Below are 24,596 nucleotides of genomic sequence, written 5' to 3'. Positions count from 1 at the left end.
AACACCACCTAAAAGGATGTGTATTTAAAAATAAAACCAAGCTGCAAAACGACATGTATCCTAGAAGGAAGGCACTGTTAGGATGGAGCTAAAGCTAGTTAAGGCCATGCGAGTGCGCAGCTGCATCGATGCGATGCATGTGCGGCCCAACATGCAGATGCAGATGCAGGGCACGTTCTCCTCCCTGTTTTAATAACTAGTCCGGTACATATGGGAAGGGAAGGACTCCTCTCCTCCTCCAGTTGTTTCAAGTGTTGAATAGTGCTGTAGCTGCTTGCTTATAAATAGGAAGGAGGAGGAGGCAAATTACTTGCTCGGATCCATCCATCCATCCATCTCTACCTAGCTAGCTAGCTGTTAAGTGAACAAGGAAGAAAGCATGGGCATGGGTGGTGGTCTTGCTCTTGTGGCGGTCCTCTCCCTCCTGGCCGCGCACGGCGTCGACGGCGACGACTACAACACCAGCGATGCCTACATGCAGAGCTGGCGCAGCGCCAGGGCCACCTGGTACGGCCAGCCCAACGGCGCCGGCCCCAGCGACAACGGTGCGTAACCCCCTCCCTCCCTCCCTCGCATTGCCGGCGGAAGGTGACGGACCGACCGACTTGTTGCAGGCGGCGCTTGCGGGTTCAAGAATGTGAACCAGTACCCGTTCATGGCCATGACGTCGTGCGGCAATCAGCCCCTCTTCAAGGACGGCAAGGGATGCGGCTCATGCTACAAGGTAGGAGTGGTCAAAGGCTGGCCCAATTGCCACCGCACTTGCATAGCATACCTCTGCTCGATGCCACTGCATGCAGAGCTGCAGCTGCATGGCAGTGGCAGACCAACCCCACCCACGTTCTCTTCTCTCCTCTGCCCTGCCACTGTCAGTGGGAGTGGGAGTAAAAGTAAATAAAAAGGTTTTCTTATCCCTGCCACTGTCTGCTCGCTCTGTCGTTCATATGTAAATATATGTAATCATGCTCCTTAGGACTGTAGGAGGAGCAATCAACTGTGATATATAAAGATAAACCATGCTAGCTCCTGCAACTGCAGATCAAGTGCACTCGGCACCCTGCGTGCTCCGGGCGCACGGAGACGGTGGTGATCACGGACATGAACTACTACCCCTTGGCGCCCTACCACTTCGACCTCAGCGGCACAGCCTTCGGCAAGCTGGCCAAGCCCGGCCGCAACAACGACCTCCGCCACGCCGGCATCATCGACATCCAGTTCACCAGGTCAGTGTCGTTCCTGTTGTCTTGTTGTGAGGTTCTTGACACACCGCTACACATATATATATATATATATATAAATGCTGAGCGCTGAGCGCTGAGCGCTGAGCGCTGAGCGCTGAGCGCTGGCTGATGCACACACTAACAGGGGGCACTACTTAACAGGGTGCCGTGCCAGTTCCCGGGCCTCAAGGTTGGTTTCCACGTGGAGGAGGGTTCCAGCCAGGTGTACTTCGCGGTGCTGATCGAGTACGAGAACGGCGACGGCGACGTGGTGCAGGTGGACCTCATGGAGTCGCGGAGCGGGGGGCGGTGGTCGTCCATGCGCCAGTCCTGGGGATCCATCTGGAGGCTGGACTCCAACCACCGCCTCCGCGCTCCCTTCTCCATTCGCATCCGCAGCGACTCCGGCAAGACGCTCGTCGCCCGCGACGTCATCCCCGTCAACTGGAGGCCCAACACCTTCTACCGCTCATTCGTCCAGTACTCCTCCTAATAAGTAATAATTTCCACCTCCATCATTAATTATTCCAATCAAGCAACCTTTCTAGGGTCGCGATGTACTACTTTATTTAGGAGTAGTAAGTAAGGCGACGATTAATTTGAAGCGAGCTTAATTACTTTGTGGGAAACAGAGGAGGCAGCCAGGCAGGCGTACATCATGCATGCATACGCTCTCCCTCCCGCCCATCTTTCTTCTGCTGCAGCTGCTGCTAGTAAGTACTAGTATGTCAGTATGTATTTATACTTGTTATCTGCTTCCGTCCGTCTTGATCAGTTACTACTCCATCCATTCATCGGACCTACTCCTATATAGGAGTATGTTATCTACTACGAAATATAAATGCATGTGGCTTCCAAATTTAATCATTCAAGTACTCCAGCTTGCTCCTGTACGTGTGTGTTTCCAGCTGGAGTAGTATGCATGCAATGTCGTCGGCATGTGCTCTGCAACTCTCTCATATCATATGCATATCACGACGTCGTGCATTTCCCTTCACCAGGACCCGGCCGGTCAAGAGAAAAGAAGAGGCGAATCTTTCAGATTTTGGTTTGGGAAATTATGATTGCCTTTGTTTTGTTTTTCGATGGGAAGCAGGGATCGAGGTACGCTCTTGCTCTATCGTCTGCACTCTGCAGGCATCACTCTCAAGCCTGAAATCAAATGCAACCCATTTTGTTGAGCTCCCGTACGTTCGTCCTTGTAGACGGACGGAGCTCCTGCAATATTGCCATCGCAATGTCAGCCTAACTTGTTCGGTAAGGGGGTAAAGGCAACCTGCTCCAGCATCGAATCAAACTTTTGTGGCTCCAGTTTTTTCTTTTCTTTTCTTTTCTTTTCTTTGCCATATAATATACTCCTCCAGTTATTATATGGGTTGGCATCCATCGATCATGTGGCAGCTTAAGCTTAACTGTGGCATAGAGCTGCAACCTGTCGATGATTGATCCAAAATCATTCATCTGTGTGACTGTGGGGCGTCTTGTTTAATTTTCTGCTAGCTAAATGCATGCATGGCCGTGGCATGGGAATATCCATCAATACGGGATGGGATGGCAGTGGCAAGAGGTACTTCAGTGAACGATAAAAATATCGGAGATCCAAGGAAAAGATGCTAAGAATGCTAATTTTCTTTTGAGATGGAAACAAATTCAAGCTGAATTTGAGAGGCATCTACAATTTCGCAAACTCCTACGCAGGCTTCCTTTCCTCTAGTAACTTAACTAACAATTCAAACTTGTAGGGAGGGAGACTAGAAATCCATCGGTCCACCATCATTCCATACCTTGACGACTCCAATACTGGTCTCCTACTCCGTCCTTGGCGAGCACCTTGCAGCTTCGTTTGTCATTGAAAAACAGATTGAAAGTTGCAAGCAAGGGCATATATATGCTCATAGTAATCTGGTTACCATAATCTATTTTACTGCCAAAGGCAAATAGCTGCGATCAACCGACATTTGTATTCATATTTTTGAGAGAACGTGATTAGACAATTTCAATTCGTATCCTGGTGATTAAATGTTATTCATTCGATCCGAAGGAAAATGCTGTCCATGCTCTCCACTTGGTAAACCACATGTACACCAAGACAAGAGCGTCTTCTTGGCAACACTTCCACGGATCCAAACGAAGCCAGCTAGCTAGCGGTTACATTCACGCCCCTTCCGCCGCCGCCTCAAATAACCCAAGCGTATGCCATTTTCGCCTTCTAACTTTTATTGCTGCAAAAGACACACAAGTGTGCCCTTCGAAAGCATGTAGCCGATTGGGCCGAATGCCCAGATGATCGAAGGTCAACAAACAGGTTTGCAGTCTTCTTTGGAACGAATTAGGTCTCATGGAGCTCTCGTAACCGTATCACAATCAAGTACTGAAACCGAATATAAGGCCATAACCAATATCACAGTTGAGCTGATTTGAATACAGTCACTCTTTAAGGAGCTAGGTATTTTTCAATCCAAACCACCATTGCTCCAGTGTGACAACCGCTAATCCCATGTTTCATACACGCACCAAATATAATGAGCTCTGGACGTGAGGTCCATCTCTTCAAAGGATCAGTTAGCTGACGTTTTTACCAAGCCATTGTCCAGAGCTCCCTTCAGTCATATCTGTCAATCTCAACTTGAGAACACCCTAGTTGTGATTGAAGGGGCCTGTTAACAGATTATAAATATTGTATTACTGTTAGCTAACTGAACGTTATGATAGCGTCGAGGTTGTTAAGAGGTTAGCTAATAGCTAGGCATGATCGAGTCATGGACTCCTGTAATCACGGATCGTAGATCCATCTCTGTAATCAGCCGCTGCTATATAAATCACAAGATCCCAAGAGGATCAGTGTGTTCGGCAAACTCTTTTAGGCACATCACAATTATGAATTACAACGATCTTTTTTTTTTACAACTCAACTATACAGATGATCTGTGCAGCCCAAGTATCGAGCAAATACTCGCTGACACCAGATTGCATTAGTGGCTGCTATCGATCCCTTCATCTACAGCTTTTCCGGTGCAGGACCTCGCAACGGACTCGAACAGTTTTTCAATCTCGGGTGCACAGCGGGTAAAAGATCGGTTCCAAAAGTTGTAACGCTGGTTCTAACAGAAAACGCAAGTTGCATCAGTTTGCCAGTGCACAGCTTGCATGATTTTAATTAAGCACACAAAACCCGCATGCCACGTACCTTTATCAACTCAATGAAGGTAATAAGTAATCCCCAAGGATGAGGACGGTTCACTATTAGACGTTCCAGAAGAACCCTCGTTATCTGCTCCTGGATAATTTCCTGCAAGTTCACATTGCGAAGACATCAAAGAAAGTGTGAGAATCTTAACTACTAACACAGATGGTAAGACACTAGTGCAAATCACCAAAATTGCTACAACGGCAATATACAACACTGAATAAAAGTGCCCGAGATAGCAAGGAAAAAATTTAGATAGAAATGTACTGTATGAAATACCTGGGTAGCCTCGGCAAATAGATACAGAATGATGAAGGAGAAGTAGTGCGTATGGTTATTTGGGTAGCGCAGTTGGTTAGCAATTGCATTCAAAACAAGGTAGCGACCCTCTGTATCCAAGCTTGTTATAAGATATCTGAATATCTCAGTAGCTGTTTCAATCTGGAAAATATCCATCGGAGGAGCATGGTTAATCTGCTGTACTGATGCAGATGCATTAGCCTTGTTCTGTTGCAGCTGTTGCACAGCCTAAATGTTGATCCAAAAACGAGGTTAGAATTGCAGAGCACAAATAAGAATTGCATTACTAATACAACTAATCCAACATAAACTGCATTACTAATGCAATTTCCAGGAAAGAAACAGAACGAATGAATATTGGTTCTACAGTCCGTATGCTGTACGAAGCATTTAAATGTATCTTAGTGAAAGCTAAATTAGCTACATGTTACAAATATAGTGGCTGGAAGAAGAGAAGTGTTGACTAAGTACCCAGAGCTCAATGCAAGTTTGGATCTTTTCTCAAAGCAAACTATAAGCACAAAGACCAAACAAGATGAGGTAATGCATTTGGATTTATCTTTTAGTGGAAAGCGTTCAATGGCGATTTCATTGCTTATTGGAGTCAACTTAGCCTTCATAAGTGCCAATAATAATAACATGATGAAGAGAACAATTCAGGAGATTCTTATGAAAGGAAATGTAAATTGCATCACTTTACACAACCTTAAGAGTATGGTAGGGCCAACTGAGTTACTAAACAACTGAGTTCTGGTGGATTTTCTTTGGCAGTCTAGTTTAGTTAGTTGTCTAGAAGATACTCTTTTGAAATCACATCAAATGTCACCAATGAGGATGAAATGTTGTTTAGTAACCTAGGCACAGAATCAAAGATATCTTTATTAGACTGATCCATTCAGCCTACGATACTCACACATCTTGAATTATGATCTACCTTTGGATACTCAAGGAGCATGTTGGTTCAGCAATCTTAACATTTTTACAGAAGCTTTTGGATGCCATCAGCGCATACTTGGCATTATTCACTAGCGATGTGTATTCAATTCAACCTGATGAGAAAACAGAAGGGAAAAACAAACTCACTTGGATGCCAACATAGAGAACAAGCGAATTGATCAGAGGCACATTGTAGCGTGTCCCAGCAACAGATGCTTCATTCTGAGGCAGCAGCAATTTTTGCTTCAGATCACTTAGAAAGGAAGAGCCTTCCGGTCTCTGTGTAATATCAACAAGACAACAGCATGCATATCATCCATGTATACCAGACATCCGGAATAAATATCAAAATTCACACTAAGGATAACAGCAAGGAAACTTATTTGACCTTGAGATACTCATCAACCTCAGTCTTCATCTGCTTTGATTTCAAAGCACCATCAACGTCCGACATGATTCGTGGAGCTATTGAAATTTCAGCCAGCAGATCAATCTGTTACAACAAGAAAAAAGAAGCCAACTTAAATTATGCCCAATTGGAATTTGAAGAACGAAGAAAGCCATTGCCCCCACAAATAACATGTACCTTTAGATTCGGAGTAGATGGATCTGGAAGTCTCATGTTGCGTGGGAATGCACTAAGAATGACATTGCGCATTTGAATGCAACTTGAAGGGATCACATCACAGAAACTGAAGTGATAATCACAAAGAAATTCAGGAAAGTCATGCAGTAGTACAAGTAGAACCCTCGTAGTTCCTTTGTATAAAAGGTGCACCTACAAAAAGACAGCACACAGGAAATAAGAACTGAAGAAATATTGCTTAAATCAGACTAATGCAATAATGAATTCAAGAATACAAAACGTACTGGCTCCGGAAGTTCAGCATTTCTTAAATATGGCTCCATGAATTTGAACAGATCAACAAGCAGTCGCTGAAAAAATGGCCAACCTTTCTGCGAATTGCACATCAGCAGTCTTGGCATGAAACTCCTGTGACTCACCAACTCAAGCCAAGCAAAGCTACAGCAGAGCAATCTTTAATCAGATAATACAGAAATAGTGTAGACACAAACTTGGCAAAACATAACATGTGTTGAAAGAAAATAGCTTTAGTCTATATTAAAGCAGTAACAACGGCAAAGAACCAGCTACTTACTACATGTCATATGCCTAGTACAAATCATGCCTCGTGATAAAAGAGGACATCAAGTAGAGGAAAAGAACAATCACTTTGACTTCATGGTCTTAGATGGGGACAAACAATAAAAAATAATGACTAGGCTACAACACAGCTTTTAATCAGCATTTTAAAGCGCTGCTAAATGAGGCAGGCAGCAGAAGCAACCTTAGTCATCTCCAAAGATTGCACAATACAGAAATTACCAGAAGCTGACAGATGCTGAGTTATCATAAGTATTCTCAACACACAAATGCCGTACAAGGCAACCAACTGATATAACATAACCAAGTTAGGACGGTTCCTATCTTGATGTAGCTGTAGGGCAAACGTTGTCCATATGCTCATTTATTCAGAAATAATGATTTTTCCAAAATTTTGGAATATCCTAACTCTATTTGATATAAAAAAAAATGCTTACAACATAAACATGCAGATGGAGTTGCATACGTGAAGCAATTTGCACTCATCACCCGAGCAGTGTGAGTAGCAAAGTTTAGAGGGTTGGACCTCAGTAGGTAGGAGTGAAAAAAAGAAGAATTCTATTTAGTATTTGCCAGTTCACATTATCGCCCCAATCAAATATGATCCCAGTCCAAATCAACTGAAGTAAGATCAGTTATCCAAGCCATTACTGCTTCTATATAACACATGCTACGGATGGAGGGTACAAGTGTATAGCAAACGTAACAAAACATTAAGCCAAGCATAATCTCAATGGAATAATAGTGTCATGGCATTGTTACAATTCAGAACATAACCACATTATGCTCGGCACAAAAACTGAGGATTTGAAAGCGTCACACAAAGATGAAAAATCATGACGATATTAAAATAGAATAATAAAATTGATAAGTAGGCCAAAAGTGATAGACAGACCTCCAGGCAGGAACTCTCAAAGGTTGCAGTACATGGAATGCGTTTGCAAATGCAGTCAAAACCTGTTTAACCAATCAATATTGCAATATTACAGATGGTACAATCAAAGTATCAAACTATATATTGTTACAGATGCATACCTGAAAATTAGAACCATCATGGTGGACGTCAGAAGTAGTAAGGTCATATAGCCAAGTTATAAATAACCGAAAGTATGGCCGAGGGTTAAATGAAGCGTTCTTTTCTACAGCATCTTTCTGAATGGTCCTCACTGTAACAGAAAGAATCTGGAAAAGACAAGTTGAAAGATACTTATTTTGTGAATTAATACATAAATATTTGAAGGGCACAACTAATATGTAGATACTAACCTTGGAAAGTATGTTGACTTTATTCGGTGCTACTTCCACTGAAGAGTACTGAAGACAAAAAACAAACGAACAATTAATATAACTTCACATAATTCCAATAACCTTTGATGAATGCTACTACCTTACAAAGCTTCAAATTCGCGAATTTTATTAGCTTGTATTACCAGTAACTATAGCTGTGAACTTACTTTTTTTAGAGAAACATGGACTTGCCAATGCAAGGCAATCTAAAGACCCCTAACAGATAACATTCTGGTAGTGTCCAGATCAATTAACAGCACAGATATGACTGATGAAACATTATGATGCGGCCAAATGACACAGGACAATTCAACACTATAGTACATCAATCATTCTATGTGCCACACAAGCATCACCCGCGGTAAAACGGAATAGAACTAAATAGGCAACTAGATAGTATGTAAGGGTTAAACTCTGCAGTCTGATACTATATGGTTTATTCACTTTCTAGTTCCCTATATGAGAAGCTCAGATAGGCAGATGCTAGTTTCTCATGAAATTGACACTTCGACAGCTAAGTACATTTTCTAAATTCTTAACAACTGTGATGCATCACCATGATTAATTCAACACTCGGAATCTCTAATCCAAAAGTTAACAGGAAATATGTGTAGAATATCCTTCTTAGATACCTTGAGCACCATAACCACAAGCTTTGCATATGAATCAATAGAAAAATATGAAACTTGAGGTTGCTGTGGTGATTGCTGAGATGATCCACCAGGAGCAACAATGTGCTCCGAGACTAGAGAGTGTGTAACAGCAAGTTCCTGAATGATTCAAACATAAGCATTCGAATATGGCAAGATTACAGATTCAGTACTATAGGTAGATTTGTCACCGTGAGAATACGGAAGAAGCATTCAGAGATATCATCTCCCTTCAGCAGGCCATCCTGCTGCAACTGTGTGACAAAACGACTGTATGCCACATCACTAGCACTCAAATGATCACACATCTGACACCACTCAGAAAATAGGACCGCAACCTGTACATCAAACAATCTAATGGATTAACAGTCTAACATGTAGGATTCATTGCTACAATTGATATACAATCGAAACCATGCGAAAATCATTTAACCTACCAGATATACTTCTATGGCATTGATACCACTTAACAAGATTGTTCACTGAAAAGTATGTTTGGGAAGGCAGGGAACACATGCTGCACACTGTTTGACCACTATAATAGCATGCAAATACTTGAGTAGCATCGCCAGGTTCTAAGCTAGAGGAAAGTGATAAGTTGTACTTATAAAAAATGCAGCGAAGCTTTAGCAACTATTAGCCCACTAGATGTGAGAAAAAATGAGCCAGTACCACATGAAAATACAAGAAAGAACATCAATGCAAACCCATTACATCTTATATCCTCCTGGTTGAATTAATCTGCTAATATACGACCACCATCACAATATGCTACTGGCTGTGAGTAGAAAAGGGCAGACCAAGATCTACTCAAAAGTATTATCGTTATGCTCGTCAAACAAAAAGATACATGGATAGATAATATGGATTCTGATTTCATACCCAAACTGTGAAAAATGGAATTAGAGGAAAGCAGCAATAAAATCAAGCATCTAAATGTTGAAGTACACAGCAAAAACCAAAGAGAAAATATATTCACGTAAATCAAATAAATTCTGGTAAATTTGTAGGATTCATGGTATATAATGGAACTGAATAAGAAGTTTCAACATGTTTATCAAACCTGGCTTGGATCAACCGATGTGATCTCATTAACGGTGCTTTCCTCTTTGGTTGCCCGGGTAGATAAGACCTATCAATAAGAACAATATACAATTGAATGTTTTGAGAACAAAAGACATTGAGGATTATTCATCAATGCGAACAAATGATATTTGAGAGATTAGATGATTAACCTGTTTATCCTTCGTCAGTTTGACCTTTTCATCCTTCCCAACAACAAAACCAGTAGTGGTGTTCGCATTATTCCTTGCAATCTCAATCAATTGTTGCAACGATTCAGGTGAACCTGGTCTCCTTGCAAGCTGCAAACCAACAGTTGCTACTGCTGAAGATTGTCCTGGGTAAGACCAAAAGACAATAAAGACGAGCTCAAAAATTAGGCATACCTTTGATAGTGCATCAACAACATTGTAAAGCTCTGAGATGCTAACAGAGTCTTGAGTAATCAATGTTTGGAGTAGCGACATGGCAAATTCTGTTGCAACCCCTGAGAATGACAAAAAAACAATAGTTAAATCCAAGTAATTGAAAAACAAGAGTCATCCCATTTACAAAAAAAATAAAATAACAAAGCAGAGGTCCAACATTTGTGACTTGCGACATCTAGTTTACATGAGCCCCAAATGCGGGACAATTACTATCCAATCCATATCAAAACAGGTATGACTGTCTAAGACTTGACCCAGTCCGACAATTGCTGCTAGGGCAAGGGAAGTTGTATAGGCCTTTTGCACTACTAACATCTTTTGCACACACATTTGAAAGCAATTTCAGGATATTGATATATTTTGCAATTTGCGCCTTATCGTTCCGATATTACAAGCTTCATATAAATCAGTTCAATTGGAAGAAAAGTTAAGGATTTTCATGCATGGTATCACACTTTCAAGCCAATTTTCCCTGTACAAAACTATAGTTTATAATACATCGCCAACATAACACTGCACAACGTAATTGTCAAAGGTGCATCTTGAAGAGTGAATTCAACAACATCATACTCCCTCCTTTTCATTTGATGTTTTAAGAGTTGACGCTGTAGGATTTCAAGAAGAGGCATACAACATCTTCCTTAAATGCATCTATCTCAATGTGTGTGTTACAGTTTACAAGACTAAAATTTATTTGTTCATTGGTCATAACGGTCGGTAGGAAACAAACGAATTTAATGAGGTCGCAAGAGATGTTACATTAATAGGGGCAATGAAAATTTGGGAATATCCTGTGGCTTTTCTTTACAATTGTGCACAAGTCTAAAATAAATAAAACAGAACAGGAGTAATATGAAGACAGAGTGAATATAGTATATGGAAAAATAGGAAAGAGATATGATGTCTCAACATACTATTTCTTCCACCATCAATTAGCTTTGCCAAATGAACATTGTATTCCCCAAGATTCAGCAACTCAGAACGAATAAGGCCAAAAATGATTTCAATGTTAAACTTCTTCTCTTCATCAGAATAGATTACCTGAAAAAAAAAACAAAGAAAATAATTTTTCTTTGAAATCCCTCAATGAGGAACTATGAAACAAAGGAAATACACTAGGAAGACGTCATGCTGATCAACTTCTTCGTTAAAAAATATATGAAATGGAACAATATTTGGAACACAAAGCTATATAGTAAGATTTCTAGAAATATATGCCCCTCCCGCCAAATCATCGCTCACAAATTAATATTTCTGTGCTTGTATTTTTTATTCTTGATTTCCTGTTGACATAACTAAATGCTATTGGCATCCCATATATAGAAGCAATACTTGCCAAACAAGAATTTACCTCAGTGTGATAGAGGACAAAAAAGAAGTTGCTTCTCATGAAAAGAAAATTATCATAACCAATCAATCTCGGCCATGGCATGTTTACTGACTTAAATCAACTCCAAGGGGAAATCAACTTTGAAACACATATTACATGTGCATGCAATATAAAAATATAAAATGAAATGATAACAAATCAAAATATAATATTCAGATGAAATAACTCAGTTATCAATGAACAGGAGCCCATGAACTTGAGATATGCATCAATGTGAGAAAAAAAATCAGCATTAACTGCTATAAACCACAACAACCAATGGTGTAGCACACATAAGTAATTAAAACAAGGAAAAATAAAGCTGGTAAAACAAATGGAATACGAAGGTCGAATATCCCAATGGAACATACCCAGCTTGTTAACTCTTTGACAACAAGCTTGCAGACATCTCTTATTGCAACTAAAGTTGCTAAAAGCCATCTGACATACGTACTATTTGAGGCGTTATCATACAAACTTTTAAAAACCTGGAACAAAGGCACCAAAACAAGCTTGTAGTCAAAACAAGTTCCAAAGAATAAACAACTGAACACATATAATAATAACCAAAACAGAGCAATCAATTACCTTTTGTGCAACAGCTAATGCAGTCTCATCCCGGCTAACACACATGAGTAAGATATCAGGAACTTCCGCAATAACAGACTGAATACAAATATATATTAGTCATCATCAGATAAGAAAAATAATTAACCTATTGATAAATTATTGGTGTAGTAATGCCACCGAAAAATAGGGAGGGGTGATTTATGAGTTATTTGGCTGATAACCAAAATGTTGCGGATAAGTAGTGTGGTCGACTACACTTGGTAGTTTGCCACACTTTAAAGACAATACAATAAAAGGTTATGCGGTCTCTCTTGCCACATTTTTCACATATTCTTTTAGAGGATAAAACATATATGGGGCAGAGACTATCGAGCTGTAGCATGCCCACTTTGCTAGGCAAATAGGCCCTGAATTCCTACAGAGAAATATTGATGTATCATAGCACTATAAATGAGGACTCTGACCTGAATTTCCACATCTTTACCATCCTTAGCAATCAAGGCTTCCAGCTGGAGGGTAAGAATACACGAATTAATCAATCAATAGGTTGCCCAAGCAAACAAGACAAACCATGCATAGGAGACTACAGGCAAAGCGGGAAAACTGACAATGCCTAAATACTTAATAAAGTATGGTTGGACCATCTCATAACTAAAATGGTAAGATTAATTCACAAAGGCATTTTTAGCAAGAACTCCTTAGGAGACGATTATATTAACAGGACATATGATCTTGAAACTTATGAAACTATTAAAACAAAAGGCCTAGAGTCTATCGAATTTACTGACTCATATGCCAATATGACACTAACACATTCTTTATAACATACAAAGATGCTCCACCGACAGCAGTGAATAAACCATGATGACTTACAGACAAAAGTTTGTTAATTTCTAATTAGCGGCAGCAGCAACAACAACAACAAAGCCTTTTTGTTCATTTCTAATTAGCAATTCCCATAATTATTTTAATCAAAATAATCCCAAGAGGATTCTGGTGACCAGCACAAATCCAAATATCAGTACCTTTTGTGCAACCTGTTGGTATCTCTCCAAAGCATCACTGGTATTCAAAGGTTCAAGTAAAATAGATCCCAGGCGATCGGCAGCAGTTGTAGATGGAGGTGGCACCGTAGCACTTATATCCTGGTAGAGGGTTAGAAACATTTCAGAAGATAATATATGGCATCACAGACATGAAGGAAATAGGAAAATTTACATTTGTTGTCACTGTTGTTCCACCCACAGGAACGTCGTTAGATGCCAAAGGAGGAGGAAAAGCAGATGCAGCACTAACAGTTCCACCTACGACAGAAGATACGCTTGTCCCAACTTGGGCAGGAGGAACACTATGGGAGACACAAGATACTCATCAATCCAAAGCAAGCAGCACAAAAAAGAACCACACAGATACCAAAAGAAAGCCAAAACACGTGTACCTCGAAAGTTGTGCAATACCAGGAATTGATTCCTCAGACACTAGTTCTGGAGTTATAGATGCAAGTGCACCCGTTTGAACAGTAGAAAAAATACTGGAGGTTGCTGGCGCTGAATTTGGACTGTGAGCTCGAGGTACGCCAAGATTGCTTGAGACAGCAGCAGCACCAGATGAACCAGAACCTGCAGCACCAACATTTTGACTATTGCCTTGCCATACATGAACAAAGTCCTGAAAAGAGCAGAGCAAGATGCAGATAGTCACGTGTCCAACACAGAAACATTACAGCTAATTTCAATTGAGGAGTTTATGCTTTGATGCTACACCTCATACACTCTCTGTTGGGCAGCAGATAGATGTCCAGGCTTAGGACGTAGGGCTTCAGGTACACGAGCAAACGGACCTTGAGCATAATTAAAAGCATCATAATATGAAGGACCAGCTACCTCTCTTTTTTTCCTTTGTTGTGAAAATAACTGCGGTATTTCACCGTCAATCATTTCAACAGCCTGAGAAAAATATCATATTAGTCATGGAGATGCAACTAGAAAGTCAGCTACTTCTCCATTATCAAAAGCGCGTTGCTTGGCTGAAATGCTAAAGGGTCCATGCCCAAGGGTGATTGCACAGAAAGTAGTAGGTAAACAATGAGCTACCATCAACATAATCACAGTTTATCTTTATCAGCAATCATTATTAGATGTTGGGATTTAAATTGTTGACTTAAAGCAATTACAGAAGACCGCCAACTCCATCGGAATTTTAAGAACTATCCACAACTTTGAGAACCTTACTATTTTGAATCAGCTGCAGGAGAAGCAAAACTAAAAAAATGTATGCTCAGCTCAGCAGAAATATAATTGTCAAGGAGCTACCTGACGTGTTGCCACAGACTCAATAATGGCACAGCCGAGATCCAGATTGTCATTGATTAGGATGTGAATAAGCTGCTCAATGGTTTCACTGCCACTCATAAGGTTCTGAATGAGATTTAGAAGATGAGATGATAGGGCAACACGAAGAGGTTCCTAAAGCAGAGAACAAGGAAACGGTATTATCAGTTGTGTTCAATAGATCCAAAATGTTAAGGACTAATAAAACTAACAAGCAGACATAGCAACACATCAACATAGTCTTTAAGGCCTCAGGCAGAAGTACCTTGCAAGTAACATGTGCTAGACTTCCAGCTAGTGTTCCAACCATCAAATGTGCAGATCGAGTTATGGTATTGTTATCGGACTCCAGTGCATAATCCTTCAGGAAATAAAAGTGTCAGCTAGATATCAACAATTTCACTACACTAACAACGCCTTAAACCAAAGCAGGACAGAAAGGTAACCTTCAGAATAAGTTCTTTTGTAGTTCGGCTTGCTATTGTCACACTTCTTTGAATAACAGGGAGTATTATCTCCCTGTTAGCCTTATCCAAAGCCAAATCCATAATTCTACAAAAGATCAGGAATTTATCGGCTAATCAACAAAAGAAGTTCAAATAACATTCAACAAATTCCTTTCAGAAACTGAGAAGCGTACTTGCTATACTGCAATTGTGGGCCAAGTGAGCCAAGTTTTGGATTTATTTTGAAGCGTATCTCGTCACGTGGAATAGCCGCCATAAGCTACAAACAGCACATGGAAAACCAATCATATAACATGATCAAGTTACCTAGATTAGATAACCAGCAGTTAAAATAATAAGGCAAACCTGATTAACAGAAAATGGAGATGGAGATGGTGTTTGTGCAGGCGAAACCTGGGTCAGCGAGGGAACTTGCTCCGGCATCATTAAAGCAACTTTGTCATCTTCCACCGTGCTGTTTGCAGGAAGACGAACTGGAGCAGCATACTGCAAATAAAAGATATTCCAAAATAATGGCGGAAGAGTGTACCCCATCATGATTGATAAATAAGCTCAAACCTAACCTGATTTAGTATATTTGTAAGGCTCATAGCGCGGGAACTGTTATTTATTTCAGGCTTTTCCACATGAGTAAGTGAAGGGATGATCCCTGAAGAGACTTCTGCAACCATTGGGGGTTGAGATGCCGTAACATCTTTATTTGAGAAATCTGGATTTCCCTCAACCTCACGTACTCGATCTTTAAGCAGGGAAGTCGGTTTCACATCTTTCATGTCCACAGTAAGGTTCTTAAACAGAACCTAAAATCACAAGTAATGACAGTTAGCAAGGCTAGTAGGAGCAGATACATGACCAATAAAATAGCCTTCCAAAAGAAGGAAATGTTGATAACCTCAATATCAAATTTCAGATTCATCTTGAGGTTTGGTAGATTATAAATCTCAGCAAGTAGACTTAGAATTCCCATGGTCCAGGGATTTGGAGGGCGATAAGCTATACTTGATTGGCAAGGTTCAAGGATCTGCAGAGCAAGCAATGGTCATTATGCATGCCCAAGTTACATGTCTTGTAGAAATAAAAAATATATAGTGCAAGTGGACACCTTTGAAGTGAATGGTATGACTGCAATCATCAATCCTTTCTCGTATGCCTGAAGAAAGAATTTTAAACAGATTATAGTCAGATAAATACAATCCTTTGAAGCGAATGGTATGCCCGAACAAGTAGAGACTAGCACGATATCAATTGACGGAATCATTCAACAAATACATGCAACATAAATACAGGCGAAATAAAAATATCAAATAAAAAAAAGTAGCAGTACAAAATAAGCCAAGCACCAGAGAGAAGGGAGCTTTCAGAACTCAAAAGGTTAACCCAATAAAGAAAACTAAGCAGTATGGTCCTACTTTGTGTAAAAAGAGGCATGACATATCAAACAACTCAGAGAAATATAAAATACTGAGGAGTCTAATAGAGAAGCAGTACCTCCACAATAAGAGATTTTGGATCAATCTCCTTTGCTCTTAGTGCCTGGTTCCTACCGATGGTGAACTTTCCTAACCAACTGCCTAGGTTTTTTAGCAAGGAACGCTCCTCAGAACTAGATTTGATAAGGTCTGATCTTAATAAGGCCTGCATAAAAAGTGCCAGGTTTAAGCAAAATAGTTATCACACAAACAAACGAGGTGGACAAATTAGATTGAATACAAACCTTGCAGTTCTCATATGTAGCTTTCAGTACTTCCTTATTTAAGGATTTTGAGTTTGCTTTATCAAAGAACTTCAAATACAGGTCATGAAAATTTGGTTCAATGCTTGCCCTGCCAAGATGAACAGTAATACACATAGCTCAACATGGCCAGACAAATCTATACAAAATTGAAAAGGAAACAATTAGTACGATACCTTTTCATGACCATGTATTGTGCAAACCAAGGATAATACTGTTCCTGTAGCACCTCATTAAATTCCTTTGCCTTGGCTTCCATATTTGAGGTGGATATATTGTTGATCATAAAAAGAATCTTGTCCTGAACTTCAGATGGAGGTGTCTAGGTTGAAAGGAAAAAATCAATTAGCCCAGCAAAAGTTATGTATTTCCCCCATGAGACCACACTCAAAAGAAAACAAAATAACGAAACCAACCTCAATGGGTGTATCTCTTTGTTCTGCTGCTGCTACAAGTGTCTCGATATTTAATGCAGCTCCAAATCCAGTAGTGTACGAAGTTTGCCTAGGCAAGCCTAAAAAGGACAGGTGTAACAATGTAAATGTAAATTAGAGGTAAAAGACTTGAGTAGCTGATGTTACCACAAACATTTTAAGCTAACTAGTAACCTGAGGTACTTCGAGAACGCAGAAAACCAGCAGCATGCATACTCGTTGACATACTGGTCGAGTGATGAGGTGAAGCTAGTAATGAAGGTGAAACATTTGCCTACAGTTGGATGTATAGGTCAAGGAAACAGGCAAACAGGAATCTAAAATACAAGAATGACAGAAAGAAAGGGAAAGAAGGCAGAAAACAGGTGCTGCATCGAAGCATCCTGTTTAGATATATGAATTCGCAAATCAGGGGGCATGCTTATGAAAGTTTCCTGATACCTTTGAATTAATAGACAAATCAGCAGATGCTGTAGCAAGGGGAGGTTGACTGGATAAAATGCTCTTGCTCTGAGAGATGCTCATAGAAACCTTGGACCTGTCCCCAAAAAGACCCTGCCTCCTATGTTGCAAAGGAAAAGAAGAAAGCAGCTTTCCTAGTTGAGTTGGGGTTGTACCCACCAGCCATGATGATTCTGATGCCTGCATAAATCCGTCCATGTTATTTAGAAAAAAATAGATGGAAATCCAACCTTGGGAATTAAGACAGCGAATACATCATAGTGATACAATCATACAATAGCAAATCAGTAAGCATGTGACACTCCTGCTATCCTAAATTTCTAATAAATTGAAAAGCAGAACATTGCAAGAGCCACTATATCTTCAGCTTCAACTCAAAGTTCACCACCAAGATGTGTTCCCTTTTCCTCAAGCTTTTGTGACAAAGTTACCTCTATGCCTTCAATGGATGATGAACCGGAAGCATGTTGTTCTGCAGAAAGCAGGTTGCCGACATTCGGCTCATTTTGACTTGACGAAATCCTGGCAAGGGCTCTCTCAATAGCAGAAACCATCTCAGAATGTGTTCCGCGAAGATGTGAAATCTGCAATATGTGATTGCAGTATTGTGGCCATTCTATCACACGATCCACAAACTGCTCCAGTGCTGTTGTACCAAACATAAACATCTGCAGGCAATAACACCATCAACATTGCATGTTTTAAGGATCAATGAACAATTGGAGACAGGGAAAAATAAAAGAGATTGTAGCAAACCTTTGAATCAACAGATTTGCGCAAGGCATCAAGAACACCACGCAGAGCAATTCCAAGTGCGAGGTGAGCCACAAGTTGATGTTTAATGAGGGATCCTATTTTCAGCAATAAAATTGCATTAGAGAAATGGACAATTGATTGCAGCACATAATGACTTAGCACTTCAGCAGAACATGTTTCATACTGTAACGCTCATTTCAATTTTTCATGTAGCACAAACAAGTATAGCGTGGAGCTGTGGAACAATGGCAAATGGGTATAGTGCAGGCAACTGAACACAAATCTGTAAAGAAATAAGACAAAAGAAAGAGCTGCAGTTCAAGAGTTTTCTATCCAGCTCCTGGAAATCATAACAAAAATAGCAACCTCATTTCAGTTGGAATTTGCAAGACTGTATGGTAGATATGCACAACAATGGCCATGGAGCAGAACAAAATAATCACGCGAGATCATAAGCCATGAGCTTTATTTCACAAGAGACCAAATTTAGCACACATATTAATCTGTAATCGAGCTGAAAATTCAATGCAATAAATGGCTTAAAGGCCAAGCACACAAATCAATCTGTAATTGAGCTGAAAATTTAGCCATGAAAAGCACCATCAGGATTCAGGGCACAATTCAATGCAATAAATGGCTTGAAGGCCAAGCAAAGTAAAGATGCACTTACCAAACAGAACAGCTGCTATCTTAAGCTGCTTATCAGGATACTTTGGAAAGAACTTATATTCTTCAAACAGATTTGAGATCATACAACTAAAAATTGATTGCTCCCTGCATTCAGGTCAAACAATTTATCAACAACTGGACATCTAACCAAAACTCTACTGGAAAGCGAAGCTTCACAAAAGTTAAACAAAAAAAGAACAGCGAGTAGTAGTTAGGCACTCGAATCATTACTGTTGAGATAAAATTGTGGCAGCTTTGAAGTAAAAAAGAATAGCTAGTGTGAACATTGAAGTCAGTTAGGCTATCCTAACTTTATGATGAACGCAATGAATGTTGTGTGTGCAGTCCTCCCAGTCCCACAATTGAATAGATAAATTATCAGAACGACTTCTATACAGATAACCCCAATTAGAAATAGGAACTAGAACATACTACTGACAAATAAAAAGTAAAGTTTACGGAAATGGCGTAACCATATTTAGCGCTTGGGTTAACTAGATTATTGAATATATATCTTCAGTATTTTATACATAAGTTGGTTCGAACCTATTTCCATCAATAAATCTTTGTAGCACCGTTAAGCAATTGTATGAACCACATGATGAGTAAGAAAGGCAACACATTGCACATTGGTACACATTATATTCCAGTTTTAGCTCATACACACCTCTTGTCTGAAGATTCTTTGAAGCGACCAAGCATTTGTATCATAGCATCAATGTTTATCTGCCCAGAGAACATCTGGTGAAAATACGCATTTGCCTCTACTTCAATGTCATCTGAACTTCCCTCAGAAGTAGGAAGCTCCCTTACAACAGAACCAGGATTCTTCAATTCATACAGAGCATACAATTTCCTTAGCTCATCCACTAGCTCATCAGACAAGGGCTGCCCCGAGTGAGACTGGAGAGCCTGCAAATGTGCATTTCATGTGTCCATATTGACAACCCACGAAAAAAGCAAACAACAAATAGCAAAAATATAAAACCAAATACTCATTCACACCTTTATGAAGACAGGACAAGACTCCCAATATATATTTGTAACAATAGCTTGAGGTTGTTGCATTGTACCCTCTACGACATAAGCTGTGTTGCTCATAGCTTCTTTCAGGAAATTAACACATTCCTGAGAGTAGAAACGGTAAGCAGGTAAGCTAAACCTTATAGATGAGCATTGAAAATAAATTAACAGTACATTAGCAGAATTAAACTCCACAAGGAATATGGAAAAGGTTAAACCATAATTACAATATAACAACTAAGGAGATTAGCCATGCATATTACCTCAACGAAACCTTTTCCACACACAGACAACTTTTCAGTCAGCCATTTCTCAAGATGGCTACGGTCTTTCCTAGAGGCAGCAGCAGCCAATTTAATGCCAAATGCAAATGGAGTAGATTCAAGAACAGCAGATAGAATCTGTTTCAAGTGAGAGATAAAAGCTGGATAAAACAAATTTAAGTTGGCGAATATCAAAAAGACGTTAAAGCATTGGAACCATAGTTTGGCATGGTACCAATGACAAAATAACCTTACTAGGAGAGTGTGGATCAGTTGTGACAGTTTTGGAAAATAAAATGTACTATACTCATACAAACCTTCAAGTCTTGACACACATCAACAATTCTTAGGAAACAATCTGGATCAGAATGAGCATCAACAAATCCTCGAAGAGTGAGGTATGGGTTTATATGCCAGAGATAATTCACTACATTACGCTTAGTTGCGTCCTTCAGTAGAGCAGGAAATACACAAGATAGTACTTCATATTGAAGGAGATTATAAGCAGTCTGCAAAGCAAAAAAGGAAACTTAACTACCAAAATTAAATGAAATTGGAGATAGCTCCTTAAGCAGGACTAGAAATCCATACATTGACGTGGCTAACACCAACAAGTAAGAGCTCAGGGCAATGTCCCAGCGGATACTCCAGCATTGATCGCACAGATACAATATACCCAACTTCAGCAAGCTGCCATAAAACCTCTAGAAGGTCAAGGCAGAACCAAGCATGATTACCTTGACTAGGACCTGCCAGGTCCGGAAATGCCTACAGTAAATTACAAATGTTAGATGTGAATTGTGCGGAGTTTTATCAAGAATAAGGCCAGATGTTGTCAAAAGTACCAGGCGCCTAGAACAATGTGCAAATGTAAATGTATCAGTTGGAGCAGAAACTGCATGCTTTAAGAACGATATTTGGGCTTCTGTATTATTCCATAATGACCCACAAATAGCATGAAGCGGAAAGGGATCCTGTATAATTCAATCAATTTGTCAGCCAAGTAGTTTTTTCCTTCTTTTTTTGAAAGATCAGCCAAGTAGTCGATTCTCCAACATAAAAATGTTTGTACAAGCACCTTGCAAGCACGAGCATATATAGACATCAATAGATAATAGGCTGCTTCATCAGGTATATTGAAACCCACATGATCAAGACATTCCATTACACGCACCCAGTTTGTACTAGGGGCCTGCATGGGAAAGAGCAGTCAAGCTAGAGTGTAAAGGTGCAAAGCAAAGTAAGGGAAAAACATTGGAAAAGGAAGAGGTCAATAGCTCACAAGTTCGTTGATTGAATCCACAAGAACATCTGCGTTCCATGTAGTCAACTGTGGTGAGTCACTCGTGTGGCTATTACGAATAGCAGATACAAATGTTGCATATGTATTATGGGCCTCTCCAAGACCATTATGAGTGCCAACAACTGCCCCAAGCAACTTAGATATTGCGAGATCATCAAGAGGCTCAAAAATGGAAAGTATTTCCTTACAATGGGTGCTGTCAACGGTAAATCCATAACCCAACTCGGTTACAATGTCAGCCATGCTTATTGCTTTCCCGATTTCAGACAGAAGTGACTCAAAGTCATCATCCATGCTACCACAGTACATCTCCAAACGTCTACATGAAACAGAAAAGGAGGAGAAAAACATTTGTGAACATGAGGGTACGAGGAAGTTTAAATAAGCAGATTTTGAGTGAAAGACTAAACACCTTGAAGGATTTGTTGATTGAATATCACATTCCTCATTTGGGAAAGGTGCAAAAAAAGGCCTCTCTCTGACTTTTAGTAAAGATATAACATTAGTAAATGTATCCATATGCTTTGACAGGCCATCGGTCTGATGCAGAAACACAACAATTTCATGAATTTGGTCATTTGATAGAGATTGAACAGGATTCGAGCACAGCTCCTCAATTTGAGCGATTGAAAATTGTTGCCCTGGAAAAGAGAGGAGATGTCAATGAACATCTAAAAATAAGAGAAGCACATATGGCATCACTGAACTCACAGTTTCACTTCACCAGATGTTTACCTTTCAGCTTTATCTCTGACTCCTCAGAATCTGACAGCACAAGACCGACACCAATTTTCTCAGCTGCTGAGAGTTGCAGCAGATTCGACAAGGTTTCAAGAAAACCATCAGTGAGAGTTATCGTCCTCAGCGCCTCGCAAAAACTGGTGCTGAAGTATGTTTTGTCCAAACAATATCTGAAAACGTCGGATAGAAGATTTTGTTTCAGCTGGGAGTTCTTCACCTCCCCAGCATTCAGCATCACTTGATTCAAACAGACTTGGAGCACCAAAATGCATCCATCCAGGCCGCAGTCAACTAACTGAAAAAGTGAGAAAATAAATGTGTTAGAAAACATCCAGCAGACAGACTCAGCAGAACTAAGACATTGTTAAACCAAAATACAAAAGACATATCGTAACCAGCCAGAAATAAAGTGATGTATTTAGCAGAAAGACGGTAGGTGCCTCAAGCACAAGTTACAAAAAAAAAAAGGGCAAAAAAATACAATCCACCATAAGCTCTGTTGAGAAAAGGAAAGATTCTTCAAGTCACGTTACCCAGACATTAATCCAGTAATTGGTAATAAAGTCAATGAGGTCAGCAATTCAGAAGGACGTTAAAGCATGGCATTAATGTCCGGTAATCAATTGGATTAAAATTTAAAAACCTAGGTCACTCGGCGCTGAACCTCAGGGAGGCCCGCGACTCCATAACCTAGATTCGATGATCTATCCTAGAATTGCTCTCTGCCAGAGCAGGAGATGACGAAACCGTAACGCACAGATCCAGAGTGGGGGGCGATGAATGAATCGAAGAGAGGGAGAGGTCCAGTGGTAGGGTACCTGGCAGAGCTCGCGGCGATTGGACTCCAAGTTGGAGTCGGTGGCGCCATCCAGCAGGAACCGCACCTCTGCGGCGACGTCGGGGCTCAGGGGGGTCATCTCGGCTGCGGCGGGACGATCCGGCTGCGGCGTTGGAGCGCTAGCTAGGGCAAATTCGGAGGAGGGTTTGGGGTCGAGAAAGTTCGCGGAGATTCGTTCGGCGGGGACGGAGCCTCTTCCTGTCTCTTCTCTTTATACCATACCATTGCCACAGGGAGCGGAGATGGCAAAAATCCATTCCTCTCCGTCCATCACAAGATCAACGGCCTAGCCTTTTTTTCATGATTCCTTAAGGGAATTCGTGAAGTGAAAGTAGGTGAATTTTTTTCTGAAGAAAATGATTTTATGGTACTTTCGTAATAATAATCGTGAAGAGAAACTGTTAAAATGTTAAAGAGAAAAAAATCCTTTCATAAAGGGATCTGAACCCTGAAAAAAAACTGTTAGAGATGTTATAATAATAATATCATTGCCACCGGAGCGGAGATGGCAAAAATCCATTCCTCTCCGTCCATCACAAGATCAACGGCCTAGCCCCTTTTTCATGACTTCTTTCTAATATGATATGATTATATCTGGAAGATGGATGGGCATTTCTTCCCAACATTTTGGGAGAAGAAAAAAACAATGATAGCTGGACAATTGGCTTACCAAGGACGTAAAAAATACCCAAAATCCCCCCAACTAAATTGTGAATTTTAATTAGGACTATCTGTGGGAATTTATAGACCTTACCGTTGAAGCAGATGTCTTGAACTCCACCTATGCATAGCCTCCTATATCTCAAAAAGTTAAATTAGTTGATAAATACAACAGATAAAGTGACATGCCCTTAGGTAACACTTCAACAAGTGATGCCATGTACACGTTATATTGTGAATCTTGATATGATAACAATGTAAAAGGTGTTTTCCTGAGATTTCCATACATCTAATATAGATATTTATGGATGTGTTGAATTGATGGAGGGGTGACTCATACCCTATAGTGCTTATTACTGCACATAGGTTCTGAATCAAATCCTTGGCGTAGGCCAAGTAAAATGACCAAGGGACTCGTAGAGTCTTGATGCCGACGTATTGGACAATATGGTCTTTGTTAACATAGTGCATGGATATATATTTAGTTACCACTTAAAAGTTAGATTAAGTAATGTAGCCAACATATCCACAATTAAAGCCCTCTTGTAGTTTAGATCTACTTATCAGGTTAGCCTTTGGCTTCCTCATGGCGATACGTGCGCTTAGTGACTTTTGCTTCTTCTATCTCTTCGTCAACCGGGATACGGGAGCTTACGGAGTTATTCGGCAAAGACGTGTGAATGTATGTCTTTCTTAGACTAATTGCAGACTGATTGGGTGGGATTTCATTATTTGGGTTTTGGT

The 24,596-nt window shown here is 40.2% G+C and overlaps 2 protein-coding genes across 4 annotated transcripts; one reads left to right on the top strand and one right to left on the bottom strand.

Annotated features, from left to right (window-relative positions):
* The first annotated feature begins 227 nt into the window (after positions 1–227).
* On the top strand, positions 228–2,591 carry LOC133911336 (expansin-B4-like). Its single transcript, XM_062353538.1, has 4 exons — positions 228–545; positions 615–724; positions 1,039–1,223; positions 1,383–2,591. Exons 1-4 carry the CDS (start codon positions 380–382, stop codon positions 1,711–1,713), a joined length of 792 nt encoding a protein of 263 aa, XP_062209522.1. The 5' UTR covers positions 228–379; the 3' UTR covers positions 1,714–2,591.
* A 1,420-nt stretch (positions 2,592–4,011) lies between these two features.
* LOC133911335 (uncharacterized) lies at positions 4,012–23,393 on the bottom strand. 3 transcript variants are annotated; one of them, XM_062353535.1, is made up of 51 exons: positions 23,173–23,393; positions 22,349–22,649; positions 22,026–22,254; positions 21,593–21,932; positions 21,389–21,502; positions 21,156–21,284; positions 20,902–21,078; positions 20,628–20,819; positions 20,311–20,448; positions 20,030–20,152; positions 19,692–19,936; positions 19,026–19,129; positions 18,356–18,450; positions 18,031–18,267; positions 17,579–17,779; positions 17,312–17,411; positions 17,120–17,217; positions 16,880–17,025; positions 16,686–16,794; positions 16,460–16,606; positions 16,074–16,121; positions 15,864–15,992; positions 15,535–15,771; positions 15,317–15,457; positions 15,145–15,230; positions 14,951–15,056; positions 14,770–14,865; positions 14,487–14,639; positions 13,938–14,120; positions 13,613–13,842; positions 13,393–13,522; positions 13,200–13,319; positions 12,639–12,683; positions 12,193–12,270; positions 11,976–12,092; positions 11,150–11,276; positions 10,194–10,294; positions 9,981–10,109; positions 9,809–9,877; positions 8,937–9,083; positions 8,728–8,865; positions 8,075–8,122; positions 7,844–7,990; positions 7,704–7,765; positions 6,514–6,667; positions 6,230–6,421; positions 6,032–6,136; positions 5,791–5,922; positions 4,687–4,935; positions 4,408–4,509; positions 4,012–4,321 (listed from the first exon to the last, which is right to left on the bottom strand). In XM_062353535.1, exons 1-51 carry the CDS (start codon positions 23,269–23,271, stop codon positions 4,193–4,195), a joined length of 7,254 nt encoding a protein of 2,417 aa, XP_062209519.1. In that variant the 5' UTR covers positions 23,272–23,393; the 3' UTR covers positions 4,012–4,192. The 3 variants fall into 3 exon arrangements, with proteins under 3 accessions (XP_062209519.1, XP_062209520.1, XP_062209521.1); XM_062353536.1 differs by having other exon boundaries at positions 4,012–4,315; XM_062353537.1 differs by having other exon boundaries at positions 15,365–15,457.
* Positions 23,394–24,596: the final 1,203 nt, after the last annotated feature.

Source organism: Phragmites australis, chromosome 3 (genome assembly GCF_958298935.1).
Source record: "Phragmites australis chromosome 3, lpPhrAust1.1, whole genome shotgun sequence".
In the NCBI taxonomy this organism is placed as follows: Eukaryota; Viridiplantae; Streptophyta; class Magnoliopsida; order Poales; family Poaceae; genus Phragmites; species Phragmites australis.
This window is presented reverse-complemented; position numbering and strand designations above follow the sequence as displayed.

Bases quoted from the DNA above. Each gene is read 5' to 3' on its own strand.
- LOC133911336 (XM_062353538.1), top strand. From the start codon at position 380: ATGGGCATGGGTGGTGGTCTTGCTCTTGTGGCGGTCCTCTCCCTCCTG. The intron at 546-614 runs GTGCGTAACCCC...GACTTGTTGCAG, and splicing joins CGCCGGCCCCAGCGACAACG to GCGGCGCTTGCGGGTTCAAG. The intron at 1,224-1,382 runs GTCAGTGTCGTT...ACTACTTAACAG, and splicing joins ATCGACATCCAGTTCACCAG to GGTGCCGTGCCAGTTCCCGG.
- LOC133911335 (XM_062353535.1), bottom strand. From the start codon at position 23,271: ATGACCCCCCTGAGCCCCGACGTCGCCGCAGAGGTGCGGTTCCTGCTG. The intron at 18,451-19,025 runs GTAAGTGCATCT...TGCTGAAAATAG, and splicing joins GATAGCAGCTGTTCTGTTTG to GATCCCTCATTAAACATCAA. The intron at 10,295-11,149 runs GTATGTTGAGAC...TGTCATTCTCAG, and splicing joins AATTGATGGTGGAAGAAATA to GGGTTGCAACAGAATTTGCC.